This window comes from Bufo bufo, chromosome 9 (assembly GCF_905171765.1).
Source record: "Bufo bufo chromosome 9, aBufBuf1.1, whole genome shotgun sequence".
Taxonomy (NCBI): domain Eukaryota; kingdom Metazoa; phylum Chordata; class Amphibia; order Anura; family Bufonidae; genus Bufo; species Bufo bufo.
Window position 1 is genome coordinate 121,818,221 of NC_053397.1, and position 25,830 is coordinate 121,844,050.

Below are 25,830 nucleotides of genomic sequence, written 5' to 3' on the forward strand. Positions count from 1 at the left end.
TGACAGGCTGATACGATTATGTTATAATGCCGCCAGCAGCACTAAATACACGTTTAGACAAAACGCTGGCCGGCAGGCAAGCACCTCCAAAGCTTAGAGCGCCAGTTCCTGCCACGTGTCCAGCTTGGACACCCAGAAGTTGTAAGGCGCTGAGGGATGATTGAGGACGCTGACATGGTCTGCAATGTACTCCTACACCATCTTCCAAAAATGTTCTCTCCTTGTGGCAGTAGGCCGCACATCAGGGTGCTGGCGGGGTGTCATGAAACTGTCCCAGGCTTTGGAGAGTGTTGCCCTGCCTCTGTTGGAACTGCTTTGTGTTTCCCTTGTCTCCCCTCCTCGGTTGGCCAAGGAAGTACAGACTATGCCGCCAGCATTGTCAGATGGAAAAATTTGGTGCAATTTTCCAGCAAGGATCTTCTGGTATTGAACCATTTTGCTCGTCCTCTCCAGAGGAATAAGAGATGAGAAGTTCTTTGTAGCGGGGGTCGAGAAGTGTGAACAACCAGTAATCCGTGTTGTTTAAAATCCATATAACGCGCGGGTCATGGGAAAGGCAGCCTAACATGAAGTCAGCCATGAGTGCCAGAGTACCAACCGGCGAGACTTCGCTGTCGTCATGAGGAGGATCACTCCCAATCTCCTCATCCTCTTCCTCCTCTTCTACCCACCCACGCTGAACAGATGGAATTAAACTTCCATGGGTACTACCCTATGTAGCTGAGACAACCGTCTCCTGCTCCTCCTCCTCCTCTTCAGCCTCTAATTCGTGCTGAGAAGATGAACTGAGGGTGGTCTGGCTATCATCAACCTGTGTAATGTTTTCCACCATTTCCACCTCTTCCACATGCATGGCGTCGTCCTTAACTGTGAGCAGCGAGCGTTTGAGAAGACACAGACGTGGGATGGTGACGCTGATAGTAGCGTTATCGCCGCTCACCACCTGTGTTGATTCCTCAAAGTTGCGTAAAACCTCACAGAGGTCAGACATCTATGCCCACTCCTCGCTTATGAATAAATTGGGGAATGTTTTTTGAAACCGCTGAACCACAAGGTTGAATACGTGGGCAAGGCATGGGATGTGTCTAAGGTTGCGCAGCTCCAAAGCCACTACCATGTTACGGCCATTATCAGACACAACCATACCTGGTTGTAGGTTGAGGGGCGAGAGCCACAGCTCAGTCTGGTCTCTTATCCCCTGCCACAGCTCTGCGGCAATGTGCTGTTTGTCACCTAGGCAGATGAGCTTCAGCACGGCCTGTTGCCGCTTCCCCACTGCAGTGCTACACTGCTTCCAGCTACCGACTGATGACTGACTGGTGCTGCATGCGGATACTTCGGAGGTGGAAGTGGAGGAGGGAAAGCTAGCGTCCCTGGCCGAAAGCACTTGTCCATGTGTCCTTGGTTAGGTGGACATTCCCAGTAACTGCGTTGGTCAGGGCATGTTTGATGTTAAGGGACACATGTTGGTGTAAGGCTGGCACGGCATACCTTGAAAAATAGTGGCAGGTAGGGACTGCGTAATGAGGGACGGCCACCGACATCAGGCTGCGGAAGGCCTCAGTGTCCACAAGCCTAAATGGCAACATTTTCAGGGCCAGTAATTTGTAAGGCTGCGCATTTAGTGCTATGGCCTGTGGGTGGGTGGCTGGGTATTTGTGCTTGCGTTCAAATGCCTGGGGTAATAACATTTGGACGCTGCGCTGGGACAGGGAAGAGGATGTGGTCACTGCTTGCAAAGGTCCAGGTGCAGGGCGGGAGGCATCCGGGCCTGCGTCTTGAACAGGGGATTGGCCAGCATGTAACACAGGGGAAGAGGAGGCAGTGATGTGACCCGCAGACACAGATTGTGGACCCAGGCGTTCGGCCCACCTATTAGGGTGCTTTGATGCAATGTGGCGGATCATGCTGGTTGGGGTGAGTTTGCTAGTGTTTACACTCCGGCTCATTTTGGTGTGGCACAGCTTGCAAACTACTATTCTTTTGTTGTCCGCACTTTCCTCAAAAAAGCGCCATACTGCCGAACACCTACCCCTTGGGAAGGGAGATTTCTGCAAGGGGGTGCTCCGTGGAACAGTTGCGGTCGTGTTCGGTGGTGCCCGCCTTCTACCTTTTGCCAACCTACTGCCTCTTCCAGCCTGTTGCAGTGCTGCAGATCTTTCCCCCTCTGTACTACTGTCCTCGCTCGGCTTGTTGCCACCTTCCCAGGTAGGGTCAGTGACCTCGCCGTCCATCACTTCCTCTTCCACTTCCTCAATCTGATCATCCTCCTGGTTTGTTGACCTAACCACAACCTCAGTGATTGACAACTGTGTGTCAACCTCTTCCTCAACCTCTTGAGACAGTAATTCCGGTTGAGTCATTGGCAACTGTGTCTCATCATCATCCATCTCATTAAACACTAATTGCCGTTCCCCAGCGTCATGTTCCTGTGACTCTGGATGCTTAAGAGGTTGGGAATCGGGGCACAAGATCTCAGGTCCCTCTTCAAGCGTGCTTGGCAAGACGGCCAATTCAATTAATGGCGATGCAAAGAGGTCCTCGGAAAATCCGAGTATGGGATCACTTGTTTGGCCAGACTGTACATGGTGGGAGGAAGGACGATCAGAGTGAGGATTGTGTTGACCAGACTCCTGGCTACTGAGACTGGACTTGGTGGAAGATAGGGTGGTGTTTAACCGACTGGAAGCATTATCTGCTGCAATCCAACTGACCACCTGCTCACATTGGGCTGACTTTGCGAGCGTTGTCCTGCGCCGCCCTGTAAACTGGGACATGAAGCTAGGTATTGTGGATGATTGTTTTTCTTGTGCTCTGGCAGCAGGCACAGTTTCTCCGCTCCCAGGGCCACAGTCTCTGCTTGCAGCATCACAGCCACTTCCCCGTCCCTTACTGCTCGCCTTCTTCATTTTAAATGTGATATATGCTTGAAAGTATATCACACATGCAGTATCGTAGGATTTGGAAGTGTACGTTATGCAGGACAGGTACCACAGGTAATGTCACTTTTCGCAGTGTCTACGGAAAAAGTACACTGGATGTCACTGATATTTTAGGAATGCACACACTTTACACAGGAGATGTGGCGTGGATAATTTAACTGTCCGCAGCGGCCTATTACACGGTATCTAACACATGATGCGCTAAAAATATATATATTGCTGCTGTGACACACAATAGTCCTTAAAAGGACTTTTGGGTCTCTGAAAAGTTTTAGGTATAAAAATCTTCCTACTACACTCCCTACAATATTTCTTCCTTCCTATGCACAAATCTCTCTAACACTGAGCAATTTAGCGCAGGTTGCGCTACAAACATATATTGCTGTTACACATAATAGTCCTTACAAGGACTTTTGGGTCTCTGAAACATTTTTGTACAAAAAAATATTCAATTACACTCTCTGTCCCTTCCTATGCTCATCCCTCTCCCTGACTACGAATGAGCCAAACATGCGTCACCGGGTGCTATATAGCACCCGATGACGTGTTCCAGCCAGCCAATCACTGTAATGCCAGTAGCCAACATGGCATTACAGTGAAGGCAGTACTTACCTGCACGTTTACCTGCTGTGTAGCAGCCAAGAAACGTGCGGGGAGGAGGATCGAGCATTGCGCTCGAGCACATGCGGTACTCGACCGAGTGCCGAGCATTGAGATGCTCTAGCCGAACAGGTGTTCAGCCGAGCATGCTCGATCATCACTAATGACAATTCTTCTGACCTTTTTCCAATTACCGGTAGGTCTAAAGGGAATCCTTGACTAACATGGGAAGAAGGGGGGATTTGTCAGAATTATTGAGCATAAAAATGTACGTATTGAAAAGGCCTGTCTCAATATGTAAAAAAGAACAGTGGGGGTCCATTTTGTCTAGTTTTAAAAAGTTAAGGTGATGTGAAGCTTTCAAAGACTAACAGAGAATAGTGATCTGTACAAAAGTCTTCACACAGTCTATTTTTGTGAATAGAAGGTTTCACAGGTATAATAAAATGCATTTACTCAGATAAAAGAATATGCTGATTTTTTAGTTATTCCCAGTGAGTAAAAAGAATATTATATAGTAAACATTGTAATGTTTATATTAATCCTCATATGAATGGATTTGGGGTTTTTATATGATATGTTCTAAAATTGGATGTTTTATATACGGTAACTAGAAGTTTGATAAAGGGATATTCATTTAGTGTTAGAATTGAGGTGGACATTCCAATGTAGTTTCTGGGTGCTATGTCAAAGACTGGTGTGAAGTTAATTAACTGTTTCTCAGAAGATCTCTAGAAGGGGGATTGTAAATATAGATGTCCATATTCAAACAATGTCTTCATCAAGACAAAGGGCAAAGCATCACCTGAATCCTGTTTTATCACAATGAATAGGAAAGGTGTTTAGTCATGTCTAGGAGTTATGCACCTACAAGTCCTTGAGAATAGAGGTCTAATCCTTGAAACACCTTTAGATTTACATTCTATTGTTCTAGAAGTTCTGTCTAAAATCCCATATATCACTGTATAATCTCGAAGGAACTGATTTCAGTTCTAGTCATATATAGTTGATTCTATATACTGTATATATATGGAAGGCAATATGATGAAAACTTGATATCATCTTAAATCTGATGCGTCTGTTGGCTGGGAGAAATTAAGTATATGGTTAAGGAATTGTATCATTGTGTTATTAAGATATCCCATTATATTATTGATTAGAATTACAGTATATTATTTAGGTTATTTGGTGTTTCTTGGTGCATATCATTATCTTATATATTATACGATTTTATAAGTAATTATTATCATTTTATTGTCATCAATTATATATAGTCCTATATTTTATCCTATTTTGCACTGAATTAATACAGTCCTGATCAAAAGTTTAAGACGACTTGAAAAATGGCAAAGAATCATATTTAGCATGGCTGGATCTTAATAAGGTTCCAAGTAGAGCTTCAACATGCAACAAGAAGAAATGGGAGTGAGACAAAACATTTTTTGAGCATTCAATTTAATGAAAACAATGAATAAACGGAAACAGGCTGTTTTTCAGCTGATCAAAAGTTTAGGACCACATGCCTATAAAAGGCCAAATCTGTGCAAAGATGTGGATTCATTGTCATTTTCTGTCAGGTAGTCACACGTTGTGATGGCAAAGGCAAAAAACCTCTCCCTTTTTGAACGTGGTCAGGTTGTTCAACTGCATAAGCAGGGTCTCTCACAGAGCGCCATCGCTGCTGAGGTGGGACACAGTAAGACAGTCATTTGGAATTTCTTAAATTCTTAAATGATCCTGAGGGTTATGGAACAAAAAAGTCAAGTGGAAGACCCAAAAAAATTTCATCAGCACTGAGCCGGAGGATCCAATTGGCTGTCCGTCAAGACACTGGACGATCCTCGACCCAAATTAAGGCCCTTACTGGTGCTGACTGCAGCCCCATAACCATCAGACGGCATCTGAGACTGAAGGGCTTCAAAAACAAAAAATGTCTTCAAAGACCTCGTCTCCTTGAACGCCACAGAACTGCTCTTTTGGACTTTGCAAGAGAGCACAAAACATGGGACATTCAAAGGTGGAAGAAAGTTTTATTCTCTGATGAGAAAAAATGTAACCTTGATGGTCCTGATTAGAGTTGAGCGAACACCTGGATGTTCGGGTTCGAGAAGTTCGGCCGAACTTCCCGGAAATGTTCGGGTTCGGGATCCGAACCCGACCCGAACTTCGTCCCGAACCCCATTGAAATCAATGGGGACCCGAACTTTTTGGCACTAAAAAGGCTGTAAAACAGCCCAGGAAAGAGCTAGAGGGCTGCAAAAGGCAGCAACATGTAGGTAAATCCCCTGCAAACAAATGTGGATAGGGAAATGAATTAAAATAAAAATAAAATATATAAAAATAAACCAATATCAATTGGAGAGAGGTCCCATAGTAGAGAATCTGGCTTCACGTCAGCAGAGAATCAGTCTTCATGCCATAGCAGAGAATCTGGCTTCACGTCACCCACCACTGTAACAGTCCATTGTCATATATTTAGGCCCCGGCACCCAGGCAGAGGAGAGAGGTCCCGTAACAGAGAATCTGGCTTCATGTCAGCACAGAATCAGTCTGCATGTCATAGCAAAGAATCAGGCTTCACGTCACCCAACACTGGAACAGTCCATTGTCAGATATTTAGGCCCAGGCACCCAGGCAGAGGAGAGAGGTCCCGTAACAGAGAATCTGGCTTCATGTCAGCAGAGAATCAGTCTTCATGTCATAGCAGAGAATCAGGCTTCACGTCACACACCACTGGAACAGGCCACTGTCACATATTTAGGCCCAGGCACCCAGGCAGAGGAGAGAGGTCCCATAACAGAGATTCAGGCTTCTTGTCAGCAGAGAATCAGTCTTCATGTCATAGCAGAGAATCAGGCTTCACGTCACCCACCACTGGAACAGGCCACTGTCACATATTTAGGCCCAGGCACCCAGGCAGAGGAGAGAGGTCCCATAACAGAGATTCAGGCTTCATGTCAGCAGAGAATCAGTCTTCATGTCATAGCAGAGAATCAGGCTTCAAGTCACCCACCACTGGAACAGGCCACTGTCACATATTTAGGCCCAGGCACCCAGACAGAGGAGAGAGGTCACGTAACAGAGAATCTGGCTTCATGTCAGCACAGAATCAGTCTTCATGTCATAGCAGAGAATAAGGCTTCACGTCACCCACCACTGGAACAGGCCACTGTCACATATTTAGGCCCCGGCACCCAGACAGAGGAGAGAGGTCCCATAACAGAGATTCAGGCTTCATGTCAGCAGAGAATCAGTCTTCATGTCATAGCAGAGAATCAGGCTTCACGTCACCCACCACTGGAACAGGCCACTGTCACATATTTAGGCCCAGGCACCCAGGCAGAGGAGAGAGGTCCCATAACAGAGATTCAGGCTTCATGTCAGCAGAGAATCAGTCTTCATGTCATAGCAGAGAATCAGGCTCCACTTCACCCACCACTGGAACAGGCCACTGTCACATATTTAGGCCCATGCACCCAGACAGAGGAGAGAGGTCCCGTAACAGAGAATCTGGCTTCATGTCAGCACAGAATCAGTCTTCATGTCATAGCAGAGAATCAGGCTTCACGTCACCCACCACTGGAACAGGCCACTGTCACACATTTAGGCCCTGGCACCCAGACAGAGGAGAGAGGTCCCGTAACAGAGAATCTGGCTTCATGTCAGCACAGAATCAGTCTTCATGTCATGGCAGAGAATCAGGCTTCACGTCACCCACCACTGGAACAGGCCACTGTCACACATTTAGGCCCTGGCACCCAGACAGAGGAGAGAGGTCCCGTAACAGAGAATCTGGCTTCATGTCACCCACCACTGTAACAGTCCATTGTCATATATTTAGGCCCCGGCACCCAGGCAGAGGAGAGAGGTCCCGTAACAGAGAATCTGGCTTCATGTCAGCACAGAATCAGTCTGCATGTCATAGCAAAGAATCAGGCTTCACGTCACCCATCACTGGAACAGTCCATTGTCAGATATTTAGGCCCAGGCACCCAGGCAGAGGAGAGAGGTCCCGTAACAGAGAATCTGGCTTCATGTCAGCAGAGAATCAGTCTGCATGTCATAGCAGAGAATCTGGCTTAACGTCACCCACCACTGGAACAGGCCACTGTCACATATTTAGGCTCAGGCACCCAGGCAGAGGAGAGAGGTCCCATAACAGAGATTCAGGCTTCATGTCAGCAGAGAATCAGTCTTCATGTCATAGCAGAGAATCAGGCTTCACGTCACCCACCACTGCAACAGGCCACTGTCACATATTTAGGCCCATGCACCCAGACAGAGGAGAGAGGTCCCGTAACAGAGAATCTGGCTTCATGTCAGCACAGAATCAGTCTTCATGTCATAGAAGAGAATCAGGCTTCACGTCACCCACCACTGGAACAGGCCACTGTCACATATTTAGGACCAGGCACCCAGGCAGAGGAGAGAGGTCCCATAACAGAGATTCAGGCTTCATGTCAGCAGAGAATCAGTCTTCATGTCATAGCAGAGAATCAGGCTTCACGTCACCCACCACTGGAACAGGCCACTGTCACATATTTAGGCTCAGGCACCCAGCCAGAGGAGAGAGGTCCCATAACAGAGATTTAGGCTTCATGTCAGCAGAGAATCAGTCTTCATGTCATAGCAGAGAATCAGGCTTCACGTCACCCACCACTGGAACAGGCCACTGTCACACATTTAGGCCCTGGCACCCAGACAGAGGAGAGAGGTCCCGTAACAGAGAATCTGGCTTCATGTCAGCACAGAATCAGTCTTCATGTCATAGCAGAGAATCAGGCTTCACGTCACCCACCACTGGAACAGGACACTGTCACATATTTAGGCCCCGACACACAGACAGAGGAGAGAGGTCCCGTAACAGAGAATCTGGCTTCATGTAAGCACAGAATCAGTCTTCATGTCATAGCAGAGAATCAGGCTTCACGTCACCCACCACTGGAACAGGCCACTGTCACATATTTAGACCCAGGCACCCAGGCAGAGAAGAGAGGTCCCATAACAGAGATTCAGGCTTCATGTCAGCAGAGAATCAGTCTTCATGTCATAGCAGAGAATCAGGCTTCACGTCACCCACCACTGGAACAGGCCACTGTCACACATTTAGGCCCAGGCACCCAAACAGAGGAGAGAGGTCCCGTAACAGAGAATCTGGCTTCATGTCAACACAGAATCAGTCTTCATGTCATAGCAGAGAATCAGGCTTCACGTCACCCACCACTGGAACAGGCCACTGTCACACATTTAGGCCCCGGCACCCAGACAGAGGAGAGGTTCATTCAACTTTGGGTTGCCCCGCAATATAATGGTAAAATGAAAATAAAAATAGGATTGAATGAGGAAGTGCCCTGGAGTACAATAATATATTGTTAAGGGGAGGTAGTTAATGTCTAATTTGCACAAGGGATGGACAGGTCCTGTGGGATCCATGCCTGGTTCATTTTTATGAACGTCAGCTTGTCCACATTGGCTGTAGACAGGCGGCTGCGTTTGTCTGTAATGACGCCCCCTGCCGTGCTGAATACACGTTCAGACAAAACGCTGGCCGCCGGGCAGGCCAGCACCCCCAAGGCATAAAAGGTTAGCTCTGGCCACGTGGACAATTTGGAGACCCAGAAGTTGAATGGGGCCGAACCATCAGTCAGTACGTGGAGGGGTGTGCACAGGCACTGTTCCACCATGTTAGTTAAATGTTGCCTCCTGCTAACACATTCCGTATCAGGTGGTGGTGCAGTTAGCTGTGGCGTGGTGACAAAACCTTTCCACATCTCTGCCATGCTAACCCTGCCCTCAGAGGAGCTGGCCGTGACACAGATGCGTTGGCAACCTCTTGCTCCTCCTCTGCCTTCGCCTTGGGCTTCCACTGGTTTCCCTGTGACATTTGGGAATACTCTCAGTAGCGCGTCTACCAACGTGCGCTTGTACTCGCGCATCTTCCTATCACGCTCCAGTGTAGGAAGTAAGGTGGGCACATTGTCTTTGTACCGGGGATCCAGCAGGGTGGCAACCCAGTAGTCCGCACACGTTAAAATGTGGGCAACTCTGCTGTCGTTGCGCAGGCACTGCAGCATGTAGTCGCTCATGTGTGCCAGGCTGCCCAGAGGTAAGGACAAGCTGTCCTCTGTGGGAGGCGTATCGTCATCGTCCTGTGTTTTCCCCCAGCCACGCACCAGTGATGGGCCCGAGCTGCTTTGGGTGCCACCCCGCTGTGAACATGCTTCATCCTCCTCCTCCTCCACCTCCTCCTCATCCTCGTCCTCCTCGTCCTCCAGTAGTGGGCCCTGTCTGGCCACATTTGTACCTGGCCTCTGCTGTTGCAAAAAACCTCCCTCTGAGTCACTTCGAAGAGACTGGCCTGAAAGTGCTAAAAATTACCCCTCTTCCTCCTCTTCCTCCTGGGCCACCTCCTCTTCCATCATCGCCCTAAGTGTTTTCTCAAGGAGACATAGAAGTGGTATTGTAACGCTGATAACGGCGTCATCGCCACTGGCCATGTTGGTGAAGTACTCGAAACAGCGCAACAGGGCACACAGGTCTCGCATGGAGGCCCAGTCATTGGTGGTGAAGTGGTGCTGTTCCGCAGTGCGACTGACCCGTGCGTGCTGCAGCTGAAACTCCACTATGGCCTGCTGCTGCTCGCACAGTCTGTCCAGCATGTGCAAGGTGGAGTTCTACCTGGTGGGCACATCGCATATGAGGCGGTGAGCGGGTAGGCCGAAGTTACGCTGTAGCGCGGACAGGCGTGCAGCAGCAGGGTGTGAACGCCGGAAGCGCGAACAGACGGCCCGCACTTTATGCAGCAGCTCTGACATGTCGGGGTAGTTGCGAATAAACTTCTGCACCACCAAATTCAGCACATGCGCCAGGCAAGGGATGTGCGTCAAACCGGCTAGTCCCAGAGCTGCAACGAGATTTCGCCCATTATCGCACACCACCAGGCCGGGCTTGAGGCTCACCGGCAGCAACCACTCGTTCGGCCTGTACCCCAAACATATGAGTTTCAGAACGGCCTGCTGACGTTTACCCCGGGCTGTGCTGAAGTTGGTGGTGAAGGTGTGTGGCTGACTGGATGAGCAGGTGGAAGAAGAGGAGGAGGAAGCTGAGTAGGAGGAGGAGGAGACAGGAGGCAAAGAATGTTGCCCTGCGATCCTTGGCGGCGGAAGGACGTGCGCCAAACAGCTCTCCGCCTGGGGCCCAGCCGCCACTACATTTACCCAGTGTGCAGTTAGGGAGATATAGCGTCCCTGGCTGTGCTTACTGGTCCACGTATCTGTGGTTAGGTGGACCTTGCCACAGATGGCCTTGCGCAGTGCACACTTGATTTTATCGGATACTTGGTTGTGCAGGGAAGGCACGGCTCTCTTGGAGAAGTAGTGGCGGCTGGGAACAACATACTGTGGGACAGCAAGCGACATGAGCTGTTTGAAGCTGTCTGTGTCCACCAGCCTGAATGACAGCATTTCATAGGCCAGTAGTTTAGAAATGCTGGCATTCAGGGCCAGGGATCGAGGGTGGCTAGGTGGGAATTTACGCTTTCTCTCAAATGTTTGTGAGATGGAGAGCTGAACGCTGCCGTGTGACATGGTTGAGATGCTTGGTGACGCAGGTGGTGGTGTTGGTGGTACATCCCATGTTTGCTGGGCGGCAGGTGCCAACGTTCCTCCAGAGGCGGAGGAAGAGGCCGAGGCGGCGGTAGCAGAAGAGGTAGCAGGGGGAGCCTGAGTGACTTCTTTGTTTTTAAGGTGTTTACTCCACTGCAGTTCATGCTTTGCATGCAGGTGCCTGGTCATGCAGGTTGTGCTAAGGTTCAGAACGTTAATGCCTCGCTTCAGGCTCTGATGGCACAGCGTGCAAACCACTCGGGTCTTGTCGTCAGCACATTGTTTAAAGAAGTGCCATGCCAGGGAACTCCTTGAAGCTGCCTTTGGGGTGCTCGGTCCCAGATGGCGGCGGTCAGTAGCAGGCGGAGTCTCTTGGCGGCGGGTGTTCTGATTTTGCCCACTGCTCCCTCTTTGTCTTTTGCTACGCTGTTGGCTCGGTCTCACCACTGCCTCTTCCTCCGAACTGTGAAAGTCAGTGGCACGACCTTCATTCCATGTGGGGTCTAGGACCTCATCGTCCCCTGCATCATTTTCCACCCAGTCTTGATCCCTGACCTCCTGTTCAGTCTGCACACTGCAGAAAGACGCAGCAGTTGGCACCTGTGTTTCGTCATCATCAGAGACGTGCTGAGGTGGTATTCCCATGTCCTCATCATCAGGAAACATAAGTGGTTGTGCGTTAGTGCATTCTATCTCTTCCACCCCTGTGGAAGGGCTAGGTGGATGCCCTTGGGAAACCCTGGCAGCAGAGACTTCAAACAGCATAAGAGACTGCTGCATAACTTGAGGCTCAGACAGTTTCCCTGATATGCATGGGGGTGATGTGACAGACTGATGGGCTTGGTTTTCATGCGCCATCTGTGCGCTTTCTGCAGAAGACTGGGTGGGAGATAATGTGAACGTGCTGGATGCACTGTCGGCCACCCAATTGACTAATGCCTGTACCTGCTCAGGCCTTACCATCCTTAGAACGGCATTGGGCCCCACCAAATATCCCTGTAAATTCTGCTGGCTACTGGGACCTGAGGTAGTTGGTACACTAGGACGTGTGGCTGTGGCTGAACGGCCACGTCCTCTCCCAGCACCAGAGGGTCCACTAACACCACCACGACCATGTCCACGTCCGCGTCCCTTACTAGTTGTTTCCCTCATTGTTACCGTTCACCACAATAAGAAAAATATTATTCAGGCCAATGTATTGAATTAAAATTCAGGCCTTTTTTTACAGACACCTAACACTGTCTGGCTATCTATTTAGGTACCGTATTACACTAATACAGGCACACAAGTAATGACAGATTTGGTTGAATATAAATGTGAGGCCTATTTTTTACGCGCTGTGTGACAGATATACCTTTAATCACAGAATTAGACTTGTATCTGCACTGTAGCGTGTGTGTTAAGTTTTTCAGAATGACACTATCAGCACCTTGAATCTAAGATATCCTTTTTGGGATAGATTTAAAGTAGGCCTGATATAGCAGAAACTACTAATTTTGAGAATGGCAAATTTGGGAATAGTTTTTCAACCCAGAACAAAAACTGTGCTTTTACGGTCACTACAAATAATTTGACCAGCTAAAACAGTACAGATTTGGTTGAATATAAATGTGAGGCCTATTTTTTACGCGCTGTGTGACAGATATACCTTTAATCACAGAATTAGACTTGTATCTGCACTGTAGCGTGTGTGTTAAGTTTTTCAGAATGACACTACCAGCACCTTCAATCTAAGATATCCTTTTTGGGATAGATTTAAAGTAGGCCTGATATAGCAGAAACTACTAATTTTGAGAATGGCAAATTTGGGAATAGTTTTTCAACCCAGAACAAAAACTGTGCTTTTACGGTCACTAAATATAACTTGACCAGCTAAAACTGTACTGATTTGGAGGAATAGAAATGTCAGGCCTATTTTTTAGGCGCTGGGTGACAGGCTCAACTTGCCCCTGATGTAGTATATGGCCAAAAAATAACCACACTATTGATGGTTAAATGCACTTGGGTGACACAGGCTCAGCCTGCACCTGATGTAGTATATGGCCAAAAAAATAACCACACTATTGATGGTTAAATGCACTTGATGAAAGCTTGACCCTGATGTAGGATATAGCAAAAAATAACCACACTATTGATGGTTAAATGCACTTGGGTGACACAGGCTCAGCCTGCACCTGATGTAGGTTATAGCAAACCACAAGCCACAAAATGGCCGCAGATCACCCCAGAAAAAAGTGATATAAAAACGCTCTGGGCAGCCTAAAAAAAGTGAGCAATTCAATATCAGCACTTCAATGATCCACAGCTGGAGATCGATCACTGAATTAAGTCTTTTGGAGGAGTTAATCTGCCTAATCTCGCCCTAACGTCGCAGCAGCAACCTCTCCCTACTCTTGTATTAGCAGAGTGACGTGCAGCGCTACGTGACCCAAGCTTATATAGAGGCTGGGTCACATGCTGCACTGGCCAATCACAGCCATGCCAATAGTAGGCAAGGCTGTGATGGCCTCTTGGGGCAAGTAGTATGATGCTTTCAAAAAGCGCCAAGAAAGCGCCGAACACCGAACCCGAACCCGGACTTTTACGAAAATGTTCGGGTTCGGGTCCGTGTCACGGACACCCCAAAATTCGGTACGAACCCGAACTATACAGTTCGGGTTCGCTCATCCCTAGTCCTGATTGTTTCCAACGTTACTGGCATGACAAGCAGATCCCACCTGAGATGTTTTCTATGGTCTGGGGTGCTTTTTCCTTCAGTGGAACAATGGAGCTTCAGGAAGTGCAGGGGCGTCAAACGGCCGCTGGCTATGTCCAGATGTTACAGAGAGCATTCCTCATGACTGAGGGCCCTCGTCTGTGTGGTAACGACTGGGTTTTTCAACAGGACAACGCTACAGTACACAATGCATGACGGGGAGATGCAGCGGCGGCCATGCAGGCATCAGGAGCGACATGGGTGCTGAGGAGCAGGATAAGTATAACCTGTATGAGGTGCCTGGGCATTTTGGGGGGCATTATATGGGTTGGATAACACCTTTAACAGTGAGTAAAACTCTCTAATTAGCACATTGTTGATATAAACGCAGAAACTGTGTAAATTCCAGGAGAATAACATCATTTTTTTGGCCCATCCTGCGTGTTCCCCTGATCTAAATCCAATTGAGAACCTTTGGGGATAGATGGCAAGGGAAGTTTACAAAAATGGACAACAGTTCCAGACAGTAGATGGCCTTCGTGCGGCCGTCTTCACCACTGGGAGAAATGTTCCCACTCACCTCATGGAAACGCTTGCATCAAGCATGCTGAAACGAATTTTGGAAGTGATAAACAATAACGGCGGAGCAACGCATTACTGAGTTCACGTTTGGAAGTTGGATTTCTGTTTTGGGGGGTTTAGTTTTTTTTTGGAGGTGTGGTCCTAAACTTTTGATCAGCTGAAAAACAGCCTGTTTCAGTTTATTCGTTGCTTTCATTAAATTGAATGCTCAAAAAATGTTTTGTCTCACTCCCATTTCTTCTTGTTGCATGTTGAAGCTCAACTTGGAACCTTGTTAAGATCCAGCCATGCTAAATATGATTTTTTGCCATTTTTCAAGTGGTCTTAAACTTTTGATCAGGACTGTATTAATAAATATATATATTTTATATACTTGTTTCTTGTCTTCAATTCAACGCAGATCAAAAGCTATAGGGAGCTTTTTGTTTGTGAAAGCAAATTAAATTAGAATCTCCTCTATTATAGTTCTTAATTTGTTTACATAAACTATTTAGACTGTTAATCAGAGCAGTATAAATATTCTGACATCATGTTTGAAAGCTGACAGTCCAGGCGATCATACAAGACCAAAATGAAAGCTAAAGACCAAGCAACAAAGGAAAAATCACTGTTGGAAATCAAGTCGGGAATAATTGGGGGTAAAACCTGTTATTACTTTCACTTTCAGCTTCATTCACAGCATCCCGATTTCTATCAGTGATATCTTCCCCTGTACTGAACATGTCTCAATTCAGGAGCTAGCAGCATCTAAAGCAGCCCTCCCACTCCAGTTAGCCAATTTTCCCACTGATGGAGCTGGACTGGGGCAAAACAGTTAGAGGGTTAAGAAAAGATCACTGGCTAGTATAAAGGTTGCAGTCAGTCCATGGTCTATTGAATCCAGAGGGGGAAAAAAACAGCAATCTGGTTTGGATTTGTCTGGGAATAGAAGCTACAGTATATAAGCAGACTGAAAATGTGTATTTGACCCCAATAATGCCACCCAAAATGCCTGGGCAACTCAAACCGGTTATACTTACCCCGCTCCCTGGCACCCGTGTCGCTTCTGATTCACATATGGCAAAGGAATAGGAAGCTGCGACAGGAATGAACCTCCCTAGCATCACCCGCGATGCTCGTCCCTATCGCGGCCTGCTATTGGCTGCCCACCCATCCTCGTCACCTGATGTTTTGATCTGCATGACGGGGAGATGCAGCGGCGGCCATGCAGGCATCAGGAGCGACATGGGTGCTGAGGAGCAGGATAAGTATAACCTGTATGAGGTGCCCGGGCATTTTGTGGGGCATTATATGGGTTGGATAACACCTTTAACAGTGAGTAAAACTCTCTAATTAGCACATTGTTGATATAAATGCAGAAACTGTGTAAATTAAACATTGAACTTAGATAGCACTGATTGGCTACAAAACCTGGTCGGCTTGTTCAATATACATGACTGGATGTGGACATATATTTTTAGTAATCTTTTATTTGTATGTATATATAGGATTATATTGATGCTTGCATAATAAGCACACACATATACAGTCAGGTCCATAAATATTGGGACATCGACACAATTCTAAGATTTTTGGCTCTATACACCACCACAATGGATTTGAAATGAAACAAACTAGATGTGCTTTAACTGCAGACTGTCAGCTTTAATTTGAGGGTATTTACATCCAAATCAGGTGAACGCTGTAGGAATTACAACAGTTTGCATATGTGCATCCCACTTGTTAAGGGACCAAAAGTAATGGGACAGAGTAATAATTATAAATCAAACTTTCACTTTTTAATACTTAGAAGCAAATCCTTTGCAGTCAATTACAGCCTGAAGTCTGAAACGCATAGACATCACCAGACGCTGGGTTTCATCCCTGGTAATGCTCTACCAGGCCTCTACTGCAACTGTCTTCAGTTCCTGCTTGTTCTTGGGGCATTTTCCCTTCAGTTTTGTCTTCAGCAAGTGAAATGAATGCTCAATCGGATTTAGGTCAGGTGATTGACTTGGACATTGCATAACATTCCACTTCTTTCCCTTAAAAAACTCTTTGGTTGCTTTTGCAGTATGCTTTGGGTCATTGTCCATCTGCACTGTGAAGCGCCGTCCAATGAGTTCTGAAGCATTTGGCTGATTATGAGCAGATAATATTGCCCGAAACACTTCAGAATTCATCCTGCTGTTTTTGTCAGCAGTCACATCATCAATAAATATAAGAGAACCAGTTCTATTGGCAGCCATACATGCCCATGTCATCACACTACCACCACCATGCTTCATTGATGAGGTGGTATGCTTAGGATAATGAGCAGTTCCTTTCCTTCTCCATACTCTTCTCTTCCCATAACTCTGGTAAAAGTTGATCTTGGTCTCATCTGTCCATAGGATGTTGTTCCAGAACTGTGAAAGCTTTTTTAGATGTTTGGCAAACTCTAATCTGGCCTTCCTGTTTTTGAGGCTCACCAATGTTTTACATCTTGAGGTGAACCCTCTGTATTCACTCTGGTGAAGTCTTCTCTTGATTGTTGACTTTGACACACATACACATACCTCCTGGAGAATGTTCTTGATCTGGGCCAACTGTTGTGAAGGGTGTTTTCTTCACCAGGGAAAGAATTCTTTAGTCATCCACCACAGTTGTTTTCATTGGTCTTCCGGGTCTTTTGGTGTTGCTGAGCTCACCGGTGCGTTTCTTCTTTTTTTTTTTTGTAAACTGTTTTTTATTAATTTTTCAAAATTTTTTAAGAAAAAACATACAAACAAGAGCGATATTTCACCGCCATCAATAATATCCGTTTGTACAAGTGCAAAATGATTTGTCAAATGCCTTTTCCATGAGCATACGGATAGTAACAGAAGTCCAACGAAACTAACAGTATCAGACAATCATCTCCGTAAAATATTACGAGAGATATCCCCAAGAAAAGCAGAACATACTAACCAAATACAGTCCCTAGTGGGTTCCCGGGGTCAAAGCAGTGAAATCTTCTCTGACCTAATGTGATACCTTGTGAAAGTAATGTATAGGACAACACAAACAGATAAGGAAAAAAAAAAAAAAAAACAAGAACCTAGATGCTCGGGAGTATCTGGACACTGTGGGCCCCCCCCTCCCCCAGTTCATGACATTAGAACCGGTAGTTCGCCCAGTGCCGTCTGTTGCAGGAACCAAGTAGTCCCTGAAAAGCATTCGTGTATGGCCTTACGACGTGCAACGGCAGAATATTAATAAAACTTTCCCACACCTGAAAGAAGTGTTCCACTTTTTTGTCTTTTTGATGCGAGGCCTCCACCCAGTCCATACGCATGATATAGGAGAGTTTCTCCAAGAACAATCTGAAGGGGGGAATTGTGGGTTGTAGCCAGACTTGTAGGATCGCCTTAGTTCCTGCTACTGCCACAAAATGTAGCAACTTCCTACCACCTGGGGTACAGTTATATTTATCCTTATCTAAATAACCGAACAGCGCCCAAAGTGGGTCGCGCGGGGTGAAAGTGGTTAAGTGTGTGTTAGTGAAGGTGATGACTTTGTCCCAGAACTGTTGTATCATTGGGCAGTCCCATGGACAGTGGTAAAGTCCTGCATCCGAAGCCCCACATTTAAAACAATTGTTGGAATCGTATATGCCCATTCTAAACCCCCGTCTCGGAGTCAGATAGGACCTGTGGCAGATTTGTAGGATCATTTCTGTGTATCTTGCTACGGGTAAATGTTTGTATGAGAACTCCAATGCCCGGAGTATCGTTGATGGGGTAGCTTGTGGCACCTCCGCCTGCCATCTAGTCATAGGGGCTGTAGATGCGGAGTAGTCAATTGGTACATGGAGGAACTGGTAGTTTGATGAAATCTGTTTCTTCCCCTTATTGGGGTTCGAGAACCATCGTCTAAAATATGGGCTCCATTCGGAGTCCGCCATGGCGGAAATTACTTTAGTGATATAACTTTTCGCTTGTAAGTACGGGAAAAAGGGGAAAACTATATGTGGGTATTCCTTCTGCAGGTCCTGGAGCGGTTTAACCATTCGTGTTTGCGCGCTGATGAGTTTGTCAATGCTAGTGATGCCGTGCGATTGCCAGCACTTAAATGTAGGGTGGGAAGATCCATTCTGAAAGGAGGGATTCCTTACTAACGTCAGATGCACCGAAAATGACGCATGCAATTTGCACAGACCTCTTGCCCTGTACCACGCCCTCCATGTCGTCATAAACAGTGGGTTCGTTTTAACCGCCTGTGGAAGATCCCCAAACGAGAGATGCAGTAGGTTCGATAACGCAATATGTGGAACAAAGGCTTGATCTAGCGTAACCAGAGTATATTCTGATGTAGAATGCAGCCAGTCCCGCACCACTCGCATTAGAGCCGCGATGTTGTACAGTCTGATGTCAGGGAAGTTTAGGCCCCCATTTAGTTTTGGTTGTCGCAGTGTGTGCCAAGCTATTCTAGGGCGCCTCCCATTCCATACAAATGTTCTATACAGGTAGTTTATCCTTTTCTCGTCTTTAGGCTGAAGGCAGATAGGCAACATCTGGAGTATATACAATAGCTTGGGAAACTCTGACATCTTAAGTAGATTTGACCTCCCTACGTAGGAAAGTGTGAAATGTTTCCAGCTCGCCAGGGTCGACTCCAGAGAGGAGAGATATGGTCCTATGTTGCAGTTATATAATTGGGATGGCTTTTTAGGGATAGAGACCCCTAGGTATGTTATGGACTCATCTTTCCATGAAAATGGGAAGGCCCTTGTCCACATAGGTCTCCTGGGTCTGGTCACTAGCAGTGCTTCTGTTTTGTCCAAGTTAATGGTATATCCTGATAATACACCGATATCCCGGATCTCAGTCAACAAAGCGTCCAGTGAATCTTCAGGATCGGAGATCATCAGCAGGACATCGTCCGCAAATGCCGCCGCTCTTAATTCTGTGTTACCTATCACCACCCCACGAAAGCTATGCGTGGAGTGAAGATGGTACAGGAGCGGATCCAGGGACAGATTAAACAAGATGGGGGAGAGGGGGCATCCCTGCCTTGTGCCCCTAAAGAGGTCGAGGACTCCCGAGTTTTTCCCGTTGATAGTTATCACAGTGGTGACATCAGTATAGGTGTTAGTCACAAATTGTCTAAAACCGTTTCCAAAGCCACGAGCTTCCAGGAGGGTTTGTAGGAAGGACCAGGACACTGTGTCAAAAGCCTTCTCGGCGTCTAAGCCGAGAAGGAGTATTTGTGGTCGTGTGGGGTCTCGTGCCGCAACTGTTGCTGCCACTACTCTGCGGACATTATGAACTGCGTGCCTCCCTTGGGTGAAACCCATCTGGGTGGGGTGGATTAAGGTTGGGATAAAGGTTTGCATCCTATTTGCAATAATCTTAGCTAAGAACTTGTAGTCTTGGTTCATTAAGGTGATCGGCCTGTAGGATTGTGGTAGATCGGGATTCTTGTTAGGTTTGGGAAGCACTATCACCCTTGATTCTGTAAACCTATCTACCCCCGCCCCCTCTTTGTATATTTGCGAGTATAGCGTGGCCAAGGTTTGAATAATCTCTGGAGCTAATATTTTATAATATTCCGCCATTAGGCCGTCCGGCCCCGGTGTTTTGCGATTGTGGGATTCAGAGATGACTCGCTTCACCTCCTCCTCAGTAACGTCAGCATCTAAGAATGCTTTTTGTTCCTCGGACAGGGAGGGCATGGACAGGGAGTTCAAGAAGGCCTGATTTCTCCGCTGGTCTGTGGGGGAGGCCCTATAAAGGTTCTCATAATATTTAAAAAAGCCCTCTAATATGTCATCAGTAGTGGAGTATAGATGGCTGGTCTCAGGGCACTTGATTCGTGCTATTGGTTTAGCGCTTTTGAAAAGGTTTAGTGAGGGAGGCCAGCAGGGTTCCAGCTCTGTTGCCCCAGCGGAAATATTTGTTCTGCATGCACCGGGTAAACCAGTGCGCCTGACCCTGAATGAATGTATCTAACAGTGATTTAGCATCTAAGAACTCGCGCTGCGTTTGAGGAGTGGGAGACTCGGAGTGGGCTTTCTGAGCTGATAGAAGGTCGCAATGTAGCTGATTAAAACGGTCCCTCGCCTTTTTTTTCTTGTGAGCTACATAGGCTATTATATGTCCGCGCATGACCGCCTTGGATTTTGCCCATAGCAGCGGGGTTTCATCAAGATGCACATCATTGTCATCCAAGAAATTAGACCAGTGGACCCTAATATATGTCCTAAAGTCCTCTGACTCGGAGAGGTAAGTGGGGAACCTCCACAGGCGGGATCTTATTTGTGGTTGCAATGCCTGAAACGTGGCCGTAACAGGTGCATGGTCCGAAATTAATATCGGATGTATAGTGGCATCTAGCAGGTTATCCAGCAGGGTAGTGGAGGTCAGAATTAAATCTAGTCGTGAGAATGAGTCATGGGTTTTGGAGTAACAGCTATATTCCCGAGTGTTATCATGGGTCCTTCTCCATATGTCACATAAATGTAACCTGTCCATCATTTGTAGTATTGCGCGGGAAGCCAGTGAGGTTTGTGATCTGTGGTGCGATCTGTCTAAGCTTGGAACTAGTGTGGCATTAAAATCCCCTGCTATTATGAGTTTGCGTGTCGCTCGATCGGTGAGTATCTCTGATATTTTGATAAAAAAAGCCGGGCTTGGGGAATTGGGGGCATATATGTTTAGTAGGGAGTATGATACTCCTTCTATCAATACGTCCAAAAGGAGGTAACGTCCCGCGGGATCTATTAAGGAGTCCTGTATAACATATGTTAGCCCACGTCTGAACAGAATCGCCACCCCCCTGGATTTAGAGGTGTGCGAGGCCGCCAGACACTCAGAGAGCCAAGGGGCCTTGAGTATGGACTGGGAGGATTTCTTCCAGTGTGTTTCTTGGAGAAATATAATGTCTGGTTTAAATCGCTTAAGATGTGTCACAACTTTCCTTCTCTTAGTTGGGGTATTTAACCCTGCCACATTCCATGTGAGCAGTTTTAAATGTGGTGAGGTAGTGTAACTGGGTGAGGTGGATTCAGGTGTGGTACTCATCTGGCCAGGGGGGTATGCGGTAATCATCGGAAGGGTCAGTCACATTGAGATCCTCTCCCACCCGTCCCAGCGAGCAAGTAGGAATGGCGATATACGGTAGAGAAGGGGGTCCCAGGTCCCGAGCATCACAGTTATTAGTCTGAAATAAAAAACACTACTTGTAATAAACAAAAATAAACATTAGCGGATGTCGAGTGGCATCCCTTGGTAGGCATTCAAGTACAATTCAAAAAGCAGAAAAAGAGAACAGTTGAGGGTAGGAGGTTCTCCCCCCAATGTGTGACGAATGTTCATCCCGCATCAGGCTGGCCGAAGAATCTTCTGGCATCCACTGGGTCATCAAACAGGTGTGTGCGGCCCTCGTGTTGAACTCGCAGCTTCGCTGGGTACAGGAGCTGGAATCGGATGTTGCAGTCATGGAGGTAGCTGCATATTCCCACGAACGCCTTTCTTTCCTGTGTCACCATAGCTGAAAAGTCCTGGAAAAGGAGTATTCTCTGGCCGTCTATCACTAGTTGTCGTTGGTTACGGTAAGCTCTGAGAATCTTTTCTTTAGTGGCCCAGTGGACGTATTTAGCAATTGCGGGTCTAGGGCGACCCCCCCCCCTGGTCTCTTGGCGGTCCTATTCTGTGTGCCCTCTCCACTATCATAGGGTCAGTCGGCAGGTTAAGCTGTAGGGCTTGCGGAATTTTTAGCGCCAGATAAGCTGTTAGCGCCTCCCCACTCACCGATTCCGGAATTCCCACAAATCGGAGATTGTTTCTCCGATCCCTGTTCTCCAGATCTTCTAATTTCTCTCTAAGCAGTGTCTCTGTGGCTTCACACCGTCTAATCGAGGCCAGTGCCGCCTCCATGTTAGCTTCTTCTGTGACCACTCTATTTTCCAGGTCTGTGATCCTTTGCGTATTAGCGGTGATCTGAGCCATAGCAGAGTTTATGGAGGCATGTAGGACGTCAAGTCGTTTGTCAAAGAGTGGCAATAGTAGACGTGTCACTTCTTGTGCCACTACCGCGGCCTGTGCATTGTCCTGGGGTGGCCTAGGAGACGGGCTGTGTGGGGGCGAAAGATTTGGCGGCGTGATATCATCTGTAATCATTTCTTGCGAGGAGAGCGGCGACTCGGGGGCTAGTTCAACCGCTTGGTACGATGGAGGTGCCTGTTTATTCCTCAGCGTAGATTTATTGGGGACTTTAGTTGGTTGAGATTTGGAAGCCATTTGACTTGGCTGCGTCTTGCGTTGCTGTCTTTGTGGTTGGGGTCCCATAAGGTATTTGTCCATTCCTGTGCCCTGTGCAGAGAGGGTGAGGGTGGTCGGGCAAGGGGGGGGGGGGGTCTTAAGAGAACCAGATCCTTACATTGGGAGGGTAGACCTTTCTTTTATTGGAGTCTTTTATGGCATTTGATACAGGGGTCTATGGCTGCCAGGGAAGCGACCAACTGGCAAGATGGTGCTAGGTGTTTTGCGTGGTTGTACGCAGCAACAGGTAATAGATACAATCAGTTTCACCACTGTAAAGTATTGGGACCCCACGTGGTCAAGGGTCTTGCAAGCGGGGTCAACAGAGGATAGTTGCCCGGTCCAGATGGGAGCAGCAGACTGCGATATGCCCCTAGTCTGTAAGGAGTCAAGGTCCTAGGCTCTGGTAGCGGGCTGTGTATTCGCCCAGCAAGATGTTTAAACCAGTAGGAAGAAAGAACTAAGTATGGCCATAGAGAGTTATTACAGCTTCAATATTAATAGTAGATGGTGTGATACCGTGATACACCACTAGGTGTCACTGTTGGCTCATGAAGTCTCTATGTGGAGAGAAGTGAGGGGAACTTCAGCATGGACGGGGAAGCGCCGTCTTGAAAGAACTTACACGTCCCTCGTGCTGCAGGTATGGTAGCCTCTTCACTCCAGGAGGGGGTTCTGAGGGGGATCGCTGGCCTCTCTAGTTGATGCAGTATGTCCCAGCTGCTGGTGTTGTACAGAGGGGGTGGGAGGGTGCAGATCACGGTGGTGAGGAGTTTCTGGTCCTGGCGCTCCTAACCCTTCCCGGGAAGCCACCCGCTTGGTGCTTTAATGCAGGTACCGGCTCTGTTGCTGGCCCCAACGATCGGGGTTGAAGGGGTCCTGCGGCAGGGAGCGGGTGCAGGCCGCGTGGTTAAGCGGCCTATACAAGTGCTACGCAGCTCACTGCTGCAGACTCCGGGGCAATAAGAACTGTGGCCCTCCGATCAGCATGTCCTAGAGGGTTTGTCCCTCCTTTGTGGCTCTGCCTGTCGCCCTGTTGGACGCCGATGGCGGCAGATTCTTTGGCTGCTGAGGAGGACGCTGTTAAAACGCGGCCATACTTGATGTCCCTCCCCCGGAAGTCCGCGTTTCTTCTTTTTAAGAATGTCCCAAACAGTTGTTTTGACCACGACTAATGTTTTTGCTATCACTCTTATGGGTTTGTTTTGTTTTTTCAGCCTAATGATGGCTTGCTTCACTGATAGTGACAGCTCTTTGGATCTCATCTTTAGAGTTGACAGCAACAGATTCCAAATGCAAAAAGCACATTTGAAATGAACTCTGGAACTTTTATCTGCTCATGGTAATTGGGATAATGAGGGAATAACACACACCTGGCCATGGAACATCTGAAAAGCCAATTGTCCCATTACTTTTGGTCCTGTAACAAGTGGGAGGCACATATGCAAACAGTTGTAATTCCTACACCGTTCACCTGATTTGGATGTAAATACCCTCAAATTAAAGCTGACAGTCTGCAGTTAAATCACATCTAGTTCGTTTCATTTCAAATCCATTGTGGTGGTGTATAGAGCCAAAAATCTTTATGGACCTGACTGTATCTGCTGGTAGATTGCATTGCATGTCATAGTTAAATGTATTACTGTGTGAAGGCCTATTTTTAGGCAAGAAAGAAGGGGTTAACAAGATCTGATTGCAATGCACTCCTGGGGTTATAAGTGCTTGATAAATGGCTGGCCACCCCCAAAAAATTGGAGAGAAGATTTCCACATTGTGAGTTAAAAAAGAGGGAAACAAACTTCAAATTAGGTCTGATGCACATGACAGTGGGGCCACCATGCCCTGCAGATGCCCATGTTTTGCGTATCCGCTGTTTGTTGCCTTCAACACGGGCATATTAGACCCACGGTCGTGTGCATGAGACCTTACACTGGAGGGCAGCAATTTTGCATTGTTATAGTTAAAATAATGACTTTCTCTCGAATGTTTGCGACATAACTCCTTTAAGGGCTTGTTCAAATCAGCATTGTGTTCTCTCTGTACTTCAGTTCCAAAAAATATAGAATTAACGTAAAGATTCCATATTTCTGTCTAGAAAAATTTTAAATATCTGATTGCTTTTAATGTTTATTTTTAGCATCGGTTTTACTCAGTTGTGTACATAAAAAAAGCTTTACATTTGTTCGGAAGGTGTTTGATTTGTATCCATTATTCTGTCCATTTAATGGCCAAGTTATTTTTCTGTTCCTCTGACTGTACATAAATTCAGAAAATAAAACATTGACATGAGCAAGCCCTAAATCAGAATTTTTGACCAATGACATGAAATAATTAGATTTATTTAAATTCCAGGAAATGGTTTTACTTACCATTAAAATACTTTCCCAAGACATCCATCTAATAGGAAGCACAGCCCGACCCTGTATTCTGTAGTAATCTCCACTGTATAGATTTCGGCTCATGCCAAAATCAGCAATTTTGATTTTATGATTTCTACCAACAAGGCAGTTCCGTGTTGCAAGGTCTCGATGCACAAAATTAAGAGATGATAGGTATTTCATTCCAGAAGCGATCTGTGCAGCCATATATCTGAGGTCTGAGAAACTGGAAAGAATGCCATATGGGTTGAATTAGTTATATTGAAAACAATATTACTTAATAACAGTTATATTATTGTAGGCAAATCATAAAAAAAAAAATTGGAGGTCAAAAGAATATGGCTTTTCCAGTAACTTAAATTTCTTGTATTTATTAAAAAAAAGACTCTGTTAACATGGCAATGTGTCATGACTTTTGTTTTCAGCTGAACTTTGACAGACCCAAACCAATTCTACTTAAAGAGCTTGTGCCATAAACAACATTTCATTCGAAAGTCAATTATTCTAGCTCCCATTCCTCCTTTTTTCCCAATTTATTTGATTTGCAGTTTTCTCTCATCTCCCATGTGTAAATCCTACTTTGTGGTTTGTTATGTGATTGCTGTCCTATCATGCCTTAAGGCAGTGAGATGTGTCCTTTAAGCAGATCATGTTACTAACCATACCACTGGTTCTTACCAATGAGACTTCCTATGGCCTACATTGTAAGGCTCCAATACTGTAAGTAACCAACAGCAAAAGAAAATTGAAACTGATGTGTCACAAAGT

General features: G+C 46.7%; 1 protein-coding gene across 1 annotated transcript in view; it reads right to left on the minus strand.

Moving 5' to 3' along the window:
- Positions 1-25,830, minus strand: part of DDR2 (discoidin domain receptor tyrosine kinase 2) — a 1,651,236-nt gene that overhangs the window by 220,234 nt on the left and 1,405,172 nt on the right. The window contains exon 18 of the mRNA XM_040407250.1: positions 25,054-25,288. Within this exon, the coding sequence (XP_040263184.1) occupies positions 25,054-25,288 (235 nt within the window). The remainder of the gene's footprint in view (positions 1-25,053; positions 25,289-25,830) is intronic.